Source organism: Tachysurus fulvidraco, chromosome 22, assembly GCF_022655615.1.
Source record: "Tachysurus fulvidraco isolate hzauxx_2018 chromosome 22, HZAU_PFXX_2.0, whole genome shotgun sequence".
NCBI classification, from domain to species: domain Eukaryota; kingdom Metazoa; phylum Chordata; class Actinopteri; order Siluriformes; family Bagridae; genus Tachysurus; species Tachysurus fulvidraco.
The window spans coordinates 318,495-333,494 of NC_062539.1; the positions used below are offsets into that span (position 1 = coordinate 318,495).

Below are 15,000 nucleotides of genomic sequence, written 5' to 3' on the forward strand. Positions count from 1 at the left end.
ACAATCACATGTCTGCACTGAGTATTTAAAATAAACCAATAAAACAATCAGTTCTAAGAGTTTGGTTAACATTCTGACCTTCGCTCCTGGTTTTCCTGTCGGTCCTCTCGCACCGCGGCTACCACGAGGACCCTGAAACACACAATCTCACATCATTAGCATTAGCCGCTATAATAGCTAGCTCCTGACTCAGAATTAGAACTCTGTAAGTGTTTGTGTGGTGGTACCGTCGGGCCACGCTGTCCTCTCGGCCCTGCTTTACCAGCGAGTCCCTGAGGAGAATTAAACACTGGATTAGGAGCAGAAGAAAACCCTGAGATCTCACATGAGCCTTCAGTGTCAGCTTTGTATCAGAAAAATGTACAGAATCAGCTTCACTGCACTCTCGTGTAAAAGACTGTTGTGCGTTAAATAAACACACATTTTCTGTTCAGTATTTTTATTTTATCTCAGTGAGACACAAGGCCCCTTTCACTGTGCATTCTGATTAAACTTACCCTTCCTCCTTTCTCTCCATTGGCTCCAGCAGAACCGGCGAAACCAGTAGAACCCTACAGAACCACAAAGAATTATTATTCACATGGAGCGAAAGACTTACATCAGTGTTGGTGTTTAGGAACCTACAGAGTAAACAGGTTTGAGTTTGTGATGGTTCTACCTTTGGACCCTGTCGTCCAGGATATCCAGGTAATCCAGGAACTCCCAGTTTACCCTACACACACACACACACACACACACACACACACACACACACACACACACACTGTAAGTTTTATATATAATAAGAGAAACATGTTTGTTTTTGGAGAGAAATTTTCACCTTTTCTCCAGCCAGTCCCATGGCTCCAGTTTCTCCAGTCGGTCCGGCTTTTCCCTTCGGTCCCTCAGGTCCATCTTCTCCCCTCAATCCAATCACTCCAGACTCTCCCTGAAAAATAATAAAACAATCACTCAATCGATCCTCTTCCTGGTTTGAGCACTGCTGAGGTTACAAGGCCATGTGGTCAGAAGGTTTCAGTGGGTTACACAGAGGAATTTTGGGATTTCCGTGTTGTCGATCTAATTTAACCTTCTGACTCTCATCCGTCTCTAACTCCTGCTCGGAGACAGGTTTATATAGTCTTTATTACACCACATGCTGCACAACACGGCTGTGACCTCTAGTGGCCGCAGGGTGAAACACAAGCTTTTTTCCTGATGTGTGCGTCTTGTTCTCAAAGATTCTGTTACATCTTCTGTTGAATCATGAGCATGGGTATGTATTTAAACAAATGCCATCAATGGGCAATAAAACAAACAAACAAAAACAAACAAACAAACAAATAAATAACTATAAAATACATACAAACATAAAATATGAATATGAATGCTATTTATTTATTTTAAAAGAGCAAGCATCACATGAACGTCCTCACTCACTTTGTCCCCTTTGAGTCCCATATCACCTTTAAACCCAGGGAAACCGTCTTCACCCTGGAGAGAACAGAATTACATCATTTCTAGAGGATTTACAGACTATCATTAAGCCCACTAGCCATCTTTCCTCCACCACACAGCAGCTACACCACACAGCAGCTACACACAGACTGAAAGCTATCACCATAAAAAAAACTTAACTGAAAGGAAATAAAAAAAAGAAAAAATCAGGTAATGCACAAAATGCCTTTATTATATTCATTCTCTTGTTGTAATTTTCAAAATGAAATCATTCTTAACTCAGTGCCTGTAAAAATAGAACAGCAGAACAATGCTGACATCTAGTGGTGAGAATATAAATAACAACAACAATAATAAACTCCTCATAACATTTTAAAGTAATCGTTATCTAACAACTGACTCTAATGGATTAATCACGTACACATCCATATTTCACACTTAAGGTCGTTTTACAACTTTACAACAAAACTCTAATTTATCTCTGAAAAGAATATACAGCCAAAAAAACTCTTTATTTTTGTATTTACAAACATTTATTTATTTATTGCATTAAGATTTATTTAAAATACTCTGTTATAATATGATCACATTTAAAGGAAACAGTGACAAATGGTGGTCACATGCCTTTATTACCAAACTGCTTATAACAGGTCTATAACAGAACAGTTCAGTAAGAGCTGCTAAATATTCACCAATCTGACACTATAGTTGAACAATAAATTAATTTGACTTTTATAAGCTTCTCACTTTTAATCAAAGTAAAATAGCCGAAGCTAAACACATACCTTTTCTCCTTTACCACCTTTTAACCCACGAACACCTTCAGCTCCCTAAACAACACACAGATATCATCTGTACGTTCATATTTTATGTCTTTATCTTCATCTGTTCTGTTTATTGCTGTATTTCTGTAATTACACTCAGATAAAGCAACACTGTGATATAAAATACAGTCTGTAATAAGCATAATGATGAGGAATGGGGTATTACTTTGACTCCTCGTGGTCCGGGGTAGCCGATAGACCCCTGAGGTCCTGGATGACCCTAAAGAGAGCATAAATGTAATATTTTATAATTCAGCTTTAACCATAACAGCAGTGTGTTAATGTGTGTTTGTTTAATACAGTGTTCATTAAAGAATACGATCAAACACTCACAACAGATCCTTTCTCTCCGGCCGGTCCTTCTTTCCCTGGATGACCCTGTTACAGAACACAACCACAATCAACACCTGTCTGTCTGCCTGTCTGTCTGTCTGTCTGCCTGCCTGTCTGTCTGCCTGTCTGTCTATCTGCCTGTCTGTCTGTCTATCTGCCTGTCTGTCTGTCTGTCTGTCTGACTGAATGTCTGTCTGTCTGTCTGAATGTCTGTCTGTCTGTCTATCTGCCTGTCTGTCTATCTGAATGTCTGTCTGTCTATCTGCCTGTCTGTCTGTCTGAATGTCTGTCTGTCTGTCTATCTGCCTGTCTGTCTGCCTGTCTGTCTACCTGTCTGTCTACCTGTCTGTCTGTCTGTCTGTCTGCCTATCTGTCTGTCTGTCTATCTGCCTGTCTGTCTGTCTGTCTGAATGTCTGTCTGTCTGTCTGTTTGTCTGCCTATCTGTCTGTCTATCTGCCTGTCTGTCTGCCTGCCTATCTGTCTGTCTGTCTGCCTATCTGTCTGTCTGTCTGCCTGCCTATCTGTCTGTCTGAATGTCTGTCTGTCTGAATGTCTGTCTGTCTACCTGTCTGTCTGTCTGTCTGTCTGTCTGCCTGTCTGTCTACCTGTCTGTCTGTCTGTCTGCCTGTCTGTCTGTCTGTCTGCCTATCTGTCTGTCTGCACATATTATCCATTATGTATTTTTAACTGTTTATCTGCATTAATAAATCTTTATGACTATAGGTTTATCTTATTAATGAACATAAATTATTATTAAGAGAGTGATAGAGTGAGACAGAGAGACAGAGGGCTAGTGAGACAGAGGGAGAGAGAGACAGAGGGAGAGTGAGACTGAGGGAGAGTGAGAGACAGAGGGAGAGAGAGACAGAGGGAGAGAGAGACAGAGGGAGAGAGAGACAGAGGGAGAGAGAGACAGAAGGAGAGAGAGATAGAGGGAGAGAGAGACAGAGGGAGAGAGAGACAGAAGGAGAGAGAGACAGAGGGAGAGAGAGACAGAAGGAGAGAGAGAAAGAGGGAGAGAGAGACAGAGGGAGAGAGAGACAGAAGGAGAGAGAGACAGAGGGAGAGAGAGACAGAAGGAGAGAGAGATAGAGGGAGAGAGAGACAGAGGGAGAGAGAGACAGAAGGAGAGAGAGACTGAGGGAGAGAGAGACAGAAGGAGAGAGAGACAGAAGGACTTACAGGAGGACCATCAGCTCCAGATAAACCCTGCAGTCCCTGTTTCCCAGCAGGACCCTGAGTACAGAGAGACACAATATACACAGTGACACAACAACAACAACAACAACAACAACAACAACAACAACAACAACAACAACAACATGACTGAGTTTAATGTAATATACATAAAAATATTCTTTAAGCTAAATGTCTTTTTGCTCTGATTAATCTGTCATAATGTTTAATGTCAGTTTTCATTTTCATTCCAGTTAAAACTAAATTAATACAATTCAATAAACCCCAATAATGTGTGTTTGTGTAAGTGTGTGAGTGTGTTTGTGTGTGTGAGTGTGTGAGTGTGTTTGTGTGTGTGAGTGTGTGAGTGTGTTTGTGTGTGTGAGTGTGTGAGTGTGTTTGTGTGTGTGAGTGTGTGAGTGTGTTTGTGTGTGTGAGTGATTGGCAGTGTGTGCGTTTGTTTGTTTGTGTGTAAGTGAGTGTGTGTGTGTGTGTGTGTGTGAATGTTTGTGCGAGTGTGTCTGTGTGTGTGAATGTGTGTGAGTGTGTCTGTGTGTGAGAGAGTGTGTGTGAGTGTGTTTGTGTGTGTGTGTGAGTGATTGTCAGTGTGTGTGTCTGTGTGTGTGTGAGTTTGTGTGTGAGTGTGCTTGTGTGAGTGTGTTTATGTGTGTGTTTGTGTGAACGAGTGTGTCTGTGTGAGTGTGTCTGTGTGAGTCTGTTTGTGTGAGTGAGTGTGAGTGTTTTTGTGTGAGAGTGTGTGTAAGAGAGGGTGTGTGTGAGTGTGTGTTTGTGTGTGAGTGTGTTTGTCAGTGTGTTTTTGTGTGACTGTGTTTTTGTGAGTGTGTGTAAGGCCCCTCACTGTGTTATTACAATCAGATACTCTACCTCCACAAATGATCCAACGGACTCTTGGATTTTTGACCACACACACACACACACACACACACACACACACACACACACACACACACACACACACACACAGATAACTCACTTTTTCTCCAGGATTTCCGATTGGGCCCTGAGGTCCTGGTAAACCCTGAAACACACAATGACACTCAGCATCATTACACACTCTGTTTCACACAGTTTTATTCACTGAGCTCATCATCACAGCTCTCAGTGTGTCACATGAGCTACACCCAAAGCTCACAGAGAGAGAGAGAGAGAGAGAGAGAGAGAGAGAGAGAGAGAGAGAGAGAGAGAGAGAGAGCGACACACACACACAGAGACAGAGAGACAGAGAGAGAGACATATACTGTACCTGTGTGCCGGGGAGTCCCTGCTGACCAGGTGGTCCTGCTTCTCCTGGTGGCCCCTGAGGGGAAAAAAGAAAGAGAAAAGAAAAAAACAGATGAATAAATATATTTCCTCCCTTTATATTGCATCACTTTACATTAATAAGTGATTATTTAACATGAATAAAGATAAAGGAGTAACGTAACACTGAGAACACGACCAACACACAATATGAAGTGACTTCAACTGTCACAGGATGAGCTAGAACACTGCTGAGCTGAGGCAGATAGGGTTCTGTGGGGTTACTGTAGGGTTCTGTGGGGTTACTATAGGGTTCTGTGGAGTTACTGTAGGGTTCTCTAGGGTTACTGTAGGGTTACTGTAGGGTTACTGTAGGGTTCTGTGGGGTTACTGTAGGGTTCTGTGGGGTTACTGTAGGGTTACTGTAGGGTTACTATAGGGTTACTATAGGGTTCTGTGGAGTTACTGTAGGGTTCTCTAGGGTTACTGTGGGGTTACTGTAGGGTTACTGTAGGGTTCTGTGGGGTTACTGTAGGGTTCTGTGGGGTTACTGTAGGGTTCTGTGGGGTTACTGTAGGGTTACTGTAGGGTTACTGTAGGGTTCTGTGGGGTTACTGTAGGGTTCTGTGGGGTTACTGTAGGGTTACTGTAGGGTTACTATAGGGTTACTATAGGGTTCTGTGGAGTTACTGTAGGGTTCTCTAGGGTTACTGTGGGGTTACTGTAGGGTTACTGTAGGGTTCTGTGGGGTTACTGTAGGGTTACTGTAGGGTTACTGTAGGGTTCTGTGGGGTTACTGTAGGGTTCTGTGGGGTTACTGTAGGGTTCTGTGGGGTTCTGTGGGGTTACTGTAGGGTTACTGTAGGGTTCTGTGGGGTTACTGTAGGGTTCTGTGGGGTACTGTAGGGTTACTGTAGGGTTACTATAGGGTTCTGTGGAGTTACTGTAGGGTTCTCTAGGGTTACTGTAGGGTTACTGTAGGGTTACTGTAGGGTTCTGTGGGGTTACTGTAGGGTTCTGTGGGGTTACTGTAGGGTTACTGTAGGGTTACTGTAGGGTTCTGTGGGGTTACTGTAGGGTTACTGTAGGGTTACTGTAGGGTTCTGTGGGGTTACTGTAGGGTTCTGTGGGGTTACTGTAGGGTTACTGTGGGGTTACTGTAGGGTTACTGTAGGGTTCTGTGGGGTTACTGTAGGGTTCTGTGGGGTTACTGTAGGGTTCTGTGGGGTTACTGTGGGGTTACTGTAGGGTTCTGTGGGGTTACTGTAGGGTTACTGTGGGGTTACTGTAGGGTTACTGTAGGGTTCTGTGGGGTTACTGTAGGGTTACTGTAGGGTTCTGTGGGGTTCTGTGGGGTTACTGTAGGGTTACTGTAGGGTTACTGTAGGGTTACTGTAGGGTTACTGTAGGGTTCTGTGGGGTTACTGTAGGGTTCTGTGGGGTTACTGTGGGGTTACTGTAGGGTTACTGTAGGGTTCTGTGGGGTTACTGTAGGGTTCTGTGGGGTTACTGTAGGGTTCTGTGGGGTTACTGTAGGGTTACTGTAGGGTTCTGTGGGGTTACTGTGGGTTACTGTAGGGTTACTGTGGGGTTACTGTAGGGTTCTGTGGGGTTACTGTGGGGTTACTGTAGGGTTCTGTGGGGTTACTGTAGGGTTACTGTGGGGTTACTGTAGGGTTACTGTAGGGTTCTGTGGGGTTACTGTAGGGTTCTGTGGGGTTACTGTGGGGTTACTGTAGGGTTCTGTGGGGTTACTGTAGGGTTACTGTAGGGTTCTGTGGGGTTACTGTAGGGTTCTGTGGGGTTACTGTAGGGTTACTGTAGGGTTTCTGTGGGGTTACTGTAGGGTTACTGTAGGGTTCTGTGGGGTTACTGTAGGGTTCTGTGGGGTTACTGTAGGGTTCTGTGGGGTTACTGTAGGGTTACTGTAGGGTTCTGTGGGGTTACTGTAGGGTTACTGTAGGGTTACTGTAGGGTTACTGTGGGGTTACTGTAGGGTTCTGTAGGGTTCTGTGGGTTACTGTAGGGTTACTGTAGGGTTACTGTGGGGTTACTGTAGGGTTACTGTAGGGTTACTGTGGGGTTACTGTAGGGTTACTGTAGGGTTACTGTAGGGTTCTGTGGGGTTACTGTAGGGTTACTGTAGGGTTCTGTGGGGTTACTGTAGGGTTCTGTGGGTTTACTGTAGGGTTACTGTAGGGTTACTGTAGGGTTCTGTGGGGTTACTGTAGGGTTACTGTAGGGTTCTGTGGGGTTACTGTAGGGTTCTGTGGGGTTACTGTAGGGTTCTGTGGGGTTACTGTAGGGTTACTGTAGGGTTCTGTGGGGTTACTGTAGGGTTACTGTAGGGTTACTGTGGGGTTACTGTAGGGTTCTGTAGGGTTCTGTGGGTTACTGTAGGGTTACTGTAGGGTTACTGTGGGGTTACTGTAGGGTTCTGTGGGGTTACTGTGGGGTTACTGTAGGGTTCTGTGGGGTTACTGTAGGGTTCTGTGGGGTTACTGTAGGGTTACTGTGGGGTTACTGTAGGGTTAGTGTAGGGTTCTGTGGGGTTACTGTAGGGTTCTGTGGGGTTACTGTGTGGTTACTGTAGGGTTCTGTGGGGTTACTGTGGGGTTACTGTAGGGTTACTGTAGGGTTCTGTGGGGTTACTGTAGGGTTCTGTGGGGTTACTGTGGGGTTACTGTAGGGTTCTGTGGGGTTACTGTAGGGTTCTGTGGGGTTACTGTGGGGTTACTGTAGGGTTCTGTGGGGTTACTGTAGGGTTCTGTGGGGTTACTGTAGGGTTACTGTAGGGTTCTGTGGGGTTACTGTGGGGTTACTGTAGGGTTACTGTAGGGTTACTGTAGGGTTCTGTGGGGTTACTGTAGGGTTCTGTGGGGTTACTGTAGGGTTCTGTGGGGTTACTGTGGGGTTACTGTAGGGTTCTGTGGGGTTACTGTTGGGTTCTGTGGGGTTACTGTAGGGTTCTGTAGGGTTCTGTGGGGTTACTGTAGGGTTACTGTGGGGTTACTGTAGGGTTCTGTAGAGTTACTGTAGGGTTACTGTGGGGTTACTGTAGGGTTACTGTAGGGTTACTGTAGGGTTCTGTGGGGTTACTGTAGGGTTCTGTGGGGTTACTGTGGGGTTACTGTAGGGTTCTGTGGGGTTACTGTAGGGTTCTGTGGGGTTACTGTGGGGTTACTGTAGGGTTCTGTGGGGTTACTGTAGGGTTACTGTAGGGTTCTGTGGGGTTACTGTAGGGTTCTGTGGGGTTACTGTAGGGTTCTGTGGGGTTACCTTAGGGTTCTGTAGGGTTCTGTGGGGTTACTGTGGGGTTCTGTAGAGTTACTGTAGGGTTCTGTAGAGTTACTGTAGGGTTACTGTAGGGTTCTGTGGGGTTACTGTGGGGTTACTGTAGGGTTACTGTGGGGTTACTGTAGGGTTCTGTAGGGTTCTGTGGGTTACTGTAGGGTTACTGTGGGGTTACTGTGGGGTTACTGTAGGGTTACTGTAGGGTTCTGTGGGGTTACTGTAGGGTTACTGTGGGGTTACTGTGGGGTTACTGTGGGGTTACTGTAGGGTTACTGTAGGGTTCTGTGGGGTTACTGTAGGGTTCTGTGGGGTTACTGTGGGGTTACTGTGGGGTTACTGTAGGGTTCTGTGGGGTTACTGTAGGGTTACTGTGGGGTTACTGTAGGGTTCTGTAGGGTTCTGTGGGTTACTGTAGGGTTACTGTAGGGTTACTGTGGGGTTACTGTAGGGTTACTGTGGGGTTACTGTGGGGTTACTGTAGGGTTACTGTAGGGTTCTGTGGGGTTACTGTAGGGTTACTGTGGGGTTACTGTGGGGTTACTGTGGGGTTACTGTGGGGTTACTGTAGGGTTACTGTAGGGTTCTGTGGGGTTACTGTAGGGTTCTGTGGGGTTACTGTGGGGTTACTGTGGGGTTACTGTGGGGTTACTGTAGGGTTCTGTGGGGTTACTGTAGGGTTACTGTAGGGTTCTGTGGGGTTACTGTAGGGTTCTGTGGGGTTACTGTAGGGTTCTGTGGGGTTACTGTAGGGTTTTGTGGGGTTACTGTAGGGTTCTGTGGGGTTACTGTGGGGTTACTGTAGGGTTCTGTGGGGTTACTGTAGGGTTCTGTGGGGTTACTGTGGGGTTACTGTAGGGTTCTGTGGGGTTACTGTGGGGTTACTGTAGGGTTCTGTGGGGTTACTGTGGGGTTACTGTAGGGTTCTGTGGGGTTACTGTCTAAACTCCACATTCACCTACACACTGGAGGTTATTCTGCTTTTACTACACTTCCAGGTTAAAGGTCAAACCCAGCTGGAGAACTGAGAGTGAGTGAGGGATCACATGACTGCTGCATTTCAGAAAAGGGTCAAAGGTCAGAGGCTCCAATCAGGACTGTTTCAGTGACACCAGCTGTAACTCAGAGAGCAGAGAGAAGGAGAGGAGAAGGTCATAGTGGGGGTGTGTCCTGTATGTCCTGTATGTCCTGTATGTCCTGTATGTCCTGTATGTCCTGTATGTCCTGAATGTCCTGTATGTCCTGTGTGTCCTGTATGTCCTGTGTGTCCTGTATGTCCTGTGTGTCCTGTGTGTCCTGTATGTCCTGAATGTCCTGTATGTCCTGTGTGTCCTGTATGTCCTGTGTGTCCTGTGTGTCCTGTGTGTCCTGTATGTCCTGTGTGTCCTGTATGTCCTGTGTGTCCTGTATGTCCTGTATGTCCTGTGTGTCCTGTATGTCCTGTGTGTCCTGTGTGTCCTGTGTGTCCTGTATGTCCTGTGTGTCCTGTATGTCCTGAATGTCCTGAAAGTCCTGTGTGTCCTGTATGTCCTGAATGTCCTGTGTGTCCTGAATGTCCTGAATGTCCTGTGTGTCCTGTATGTCTACAGGAAGTAAGTCATGCAAGGAGAGATGAGTGATGACGAGCGATGAAGAGTGATGAAGAGTGATGAGTGATGACGAGTGATGAAGAGTGATGACGAGTGATGAAGAGTGATGAGTGATGACAAGTGATGAAGAGTGATGAAGAGTGATGACGAGTGATGAAGAGTGATGACGAGTGATGAAGAGTGATGAGTGATGACAAGTGATGAAGAGTGATGAAGAGTGATGACGAGTGATGAGTGATGACGAGTGATGAAGAGTGATGAGTGATGACGAGTGATGAAGAGTGATGAAGAGTGATGACGAGTGATGAAGAGTGATGACGAGTGATGACGAGTGATGAAGAGTGATGACGAGTGATGGCGAGTGATGAAGAGTGATGACGAGTGATGACGAGTGATGAAGAGTGATGACGAGCGATGAAGAGCGATGAAGAGTGATGACGAGTGATGACGAGTGATGAAGAGTGATGAAGAGCGATGAAGAGTGATGAAGAGTGATGAAGAGAGATGACGAGTGATGAAGAGAGATGACGAGTGATGAAGAGTGATGAAGAGTGATGACGAGTGATGAAGAGTGATGAAGAGTGATGAAGAGTGATGACGAGTGATGAAGAGTGATGAAGAGTGATGAAGAGTGATGACGAGTGATGGCGAGTGATGAAGAGTGATGAAGAGAGATGACGAGTGATGACGAGTGATGACGAGCGATGAAGAGCGATGACGAGCGATGAAGAGCGATGAAGAGCGATGAAGAGCGATGAAGAGAGATGACGAGTGATGAAGAGTGATGAAGAGCGATGAAGAGTGATGACGAGTGATGAAGAGTGATGACGAGCGATGAAGAGAGATGACGAGTGATGAAGAGTGATGAAGAGCGATGAAGAGTGATGACGAGTGATGAAGAGTGATGACGAGTGATGACGAGTGATGAAGAGTGATGAAGAGTGATGAAGAGAGATGACGAGTGATGAAGAGTGATGAAGAGCGATGAAACACCCAGTTAATCTTGTGTCTGTCTGGAGCGTCACTCAATGCTGTATATGTCATTTTACACGTGCAGTTCTTTATAATTAGACAATAACCCCAGCGCAGGATGCACCATCTACATCTCTACACCCCTCCTCCCCCACATGGTAAGTCCCTCTGGCTCAGATTATTACACATTATTAACACATCACATACAGTATGTAACATCACACCTGACACTAAACACTCAGTCTAACACCAGAGCGGATTAAAGAACAATTTAACATCAAACAGGAACTTTTTTTTCTTGGACAGAATTTACATCTAAAAAGCAGGAACGTCTCACCATGTTCCCTTTAGGACCCGCCGGTCCGTCCAATCCAGGAAGACCCTGTGAGTGCACAAGACAGTGAAGGTCTGTTCATTACACTGCATTAACTATGGACTGTAAATAACACAGAAAACATGGAGAAGGTGGAGAACATACACGTTGACCATTAGAACCTGGAGATCCTCGAGGACCAAGTAAACCTCTGGGACCCTAAAAAAAAGACAAACATCACTAATCTGACAACAACACACTATAGGCCTTAGGATGATGAATGGATAAATGGATGGATGGATGAAAAATAGATATAAGTGATGGATGAAGATGATGAAGGTGAATTGAGGGATAAACAGGAAGACTAGCATTAGTGATGAATATTTAAATGCACAGAAGGAGGGATAAAGGGATGAATAGACATGAATAGACGGATGGATTGCTGCATCGATACTCACACTTTCTCCCTGCAGTCCTCTCGGTCCAATCTGTCCATCCTCACCCTGAGAAACACATACACACACACACACATATATATATGTGTGTGTGTGTGTGTGTGTGTGTATATGCATTAATTGATTAATTATTGTGTGATATTTGAACTCTCCCTCACCCTCGGCCCGTCATCTCCAGGTGGTCCCGGGGGTCCGATTGGGCCTGACTCACCCTTACAGAGAGAAAGAAATAAAAGAATGAAAAAAATGAGCGACCAAGAGAAGGTTTATTATCATCCACAAAACCACACACACTGTTTCCCCTCTATAATTACAGACACACACACACACACACACACACACACACACACACACACACACACACACACACATTTATACTGAAGGATTTCTCCACAGCACAGTATGGATTTTGTTAATATATAAAGTTATGTTTTACATTTTATAAACTATTAAATTTACAGTAACAGAAGGAGAGGGAAAAAATAATAAAAGAAAAGAAAAGAAAGAAAAACAGAGGAAAAGAAACAAAAAGTACAGGAAAGAAAAAATACATACCTACATTAAAAAAAATTAATTAATTAATCAGAAAGAAATAAGAGAGTAAAAAAAGAAAATGTCATTGTTGATATTTTTATGTTCTTTTATTGTACTTTCTGTGAAGATGAAATAAATAAAAATGAATCAATTTATTGTAAAATATAATAATTATTCTAAATATAATTGTGTGTGTGTGTGTGTGTGTGTGTGTGTGTGTGTGTGTGTCTGACCCTGTGGCCTTTCTCTCCAGGTAAACCTGGCAAACCATCGAAGCCTCGATCTCCCTGTAAAATAACAAACAGCTTAATGTCCGAGAAAAAACTCAAAGATTACTGCATTCAAAATGTGAATAAATAAATAAATAAATAAATAAATAAACAAACAAACAATCGTACCTTTCCTCCTGCTTCTCCTGGCATTCCTCTTGCTCCATCAGCTCCTGAACGTCCCTGAGACACATTCAGGCAATAAATAATTATTCACTCTCAGTAAGTCATCAACACCATTAAAGTAAAAATAAAGGGACAGAATTAACACCAGGCTCTTGGTCAACATCAGTGGTCCCCAACCCCCGGTGGTACCGGGCCGCCCAAGGAACATTAAATTATTTCCATTTTATTTCCTGTGGTGTATTTCTCTCGGGTTTGTGCGACTTTCCATGGACGAGAGGTTAACCGGGAGCTGAGAGACGTCACCTAAAGCCGCACCGATACCGCGCATGCGCAAAATATCGTGATATGGGGCCGGGTTTAGGTGACGTCTGGAGCTGAGCGGCTGCGAGCGGCAGTGGTGTTGTAGCTTTGGTGGAGAGAGAAGGTGTGTATCGCTCTTCTCTCTGTTCACCGGTACTTTGTCATGTTTAACAGTGCTTGGTGTTCGTGTATATTGTGTTTGCTCAAATTTAACCCACAAATTAGCAACAATGAGCACGAAACAGACGTCGTTAGGAAGTTAGAAACTCTGCCGGTGTTCTGGATTAAAGTCATGGCGGAATACCCTGAGATTGTCACCACAGCACTTACATCCCTATCGTCATGTCCAACATGCTATCTGTGTGAAGCGGGGATTTCTGCAGTGACGGCAACCGAAACAAAACAACAGAATAAAGTGGACATAAGCGACACACTTCGGGTGTCATTGTCTCCTGTTACCCCAGATGGAACCGTCTCGTTGTAAAGAAACAAGCTCAGGGTTCTCATTGGTTTAGTGTTGTAGTGAGTTAAAAAGGCAAGTTTAAATACAATTACATTAAAATTATTCATTTTAATTTAATTGTATAACAGCCAGCCCCCCACCCCCCACCCCCAGCGGGCCGCGGTAAAATGATCAAACATTGACCGGTCCGCGGCGATAAAAAGGTTGGGGACCAGTGGTCAACACTATTATCATTAGTGTCATATAAAATACACACGTTAAGCTCTGAACAAGTGATGGAAAACATCCACACCATCATCAAGAGACGTGTTATGCTCTCTGAGGGGGAGGGGCTTAATCTTGCTCACTGTCAATCACTGAGATACTAGCCAATCATGGGCCCCTGTGATCCAGTGTATGAGGAAGTGGACAGATTGTGGTTCCTCTGAGTGTTACTTGTCCCATGACACAGACAGAGCAGCAAAATAGAGAGATGTTCATTATCCTCACTGCTTGTTAGAGGGCATCTGACAGGAGAGAGCTGATTGGTGGGTGGAAACTGATCACTGACCAATCAGACAGAATCTAATCAATCAGACAAGGTGATAAACTGAAACCTAAGTAAGAGATGAAATATAAAGCGAAAGTGACATGTTTAGTCTGTGAGGCAGTGAAGTGTTACACACACTCACACAAGTTACACACACTCACACAAGTTACACACACTCACACAAGTTACACACACTCACACAAGTTACTCACACTCACACAAGTTACACACACTCACACAAGTTACACACACTCACACAAGTTACACACACTCACACAGTTACTCACAAGTTACACACACTCACACAAGTTACACACACTCACACAAGTTACACACACTCACACAGTTACTCACAAGTTACACACACTCACACAAGTTACACACACTCACACAAGTTACACACACTCACACAAGTTACACACACTCACACAAGTTACACACACTCACACAAGTTACTCACACTCACACAAGTTACACACACTCACACAAGTTACACACACTCACACAAGTTACACACACTCACACAAGTTACACACACTCACACAAGTTACACACACTCACACAGTTACTCACACTCACACAGTTACTCACACTCACACAAGTTACACACACTCACACAGTTACTCACAAGTTACACACACTCACACAAGTTACACACACTCACACAAGTTACTCACACTCACACAAGTTACACACACTCACACAAGTTACACACACTCACACAAGTTACACACACTCACACAAGTTACACACACTCACACAGTTACTCACACTCACACAGTTACTCACACTCACACAGTTACTCACACTCACACAAGTTACACACACTCACACAAGTTACACACACTCACACAAGTTACACACACTCACACAAGTTACTCACACTCACACAAGTTACACACACTCACACAAGTTACACACACTCACACAGTTACTCACACTCACACAAGTTACACACACTCACACAAGTTACTCACACTCACACAAGTTACACACACTCACACAAGTTACTCACACTCACACAAGTTACACACACTCACACAAGTTACACACACTCACACAAGTTACACACACTCACACAAGTTACACACACTCACACAGTTACTCACAAGTTACACACACTCACAC

General features: G+C 44.5%; 1 protein-coding gene across 2 annotated transcripts in view; it reads right to left on the minus strand.

The window, feature by feature from the left end:
* Positions 1–15,000, minus strand: part of col11a1b (collagen, type XI, alpha 1b) — a 68,581-nt gene that overhangs the window by 16,169 nt on the left and 37,412 nt on the right. For both annotated transcript variants that reach the window (XM_047806634.1, XM_027166057.2), the window contains exons 17-34: positions 12,584–12,637; positions 12,419–12,472; positions 11,810–11,863; positions 11,655–11,699; positions 11,362–11,415; positions 11,221–11,265; positions 5,036–5,089; positions 4,766–4,810; positions 3,778–3,831; positions 2,595–2,639; positions 2,428–2,481; positions 2,223–2,267; positions 1,420–1,473; positions 821–928; positions 659–712; positions 498–551; positions 228–272; positions 79–132 (exon numbers count right to left, since the gene is read on the minus strand). In XM_047806634.1, the coding sequence (XP_047662590.1) occupies positions 79–132; positions 228–272; positions 498–551; positions 659–712; positions 821–928; positions 1,420–1,473; positions 2,223–2,267; positions 2,428–2,481; positions 2,595–2,639; positions 3,778–3,831; positions 4,766–4,810; positions 5,036–5,089; positions 11,221–11,265; positions 11,362–11,415; positions 11,655–11,699; positions 11,810–11,863; positions 12,419–12,472; positions 12,584–12,637 (972 nt within the window). The remainder of the gene's footprint in view (positions 1–78; positions 133–227; positions 273–497; positions 552–658; positions 713–820; positions 929–1,419; positions 1,474–2,222; positions 2,268–2,427; positions 2,482–2,594; positions 2,640–3,777; positions 3,832–4,765; positions 4,811–5,035; positions 5,090–11,220; positions 11,266–11,361; positions 11,416–11,654; positions 11,700–11,809; positions 11,864–12,418; positions 12,473–12,583; positions 12,638–15,000) is intronic.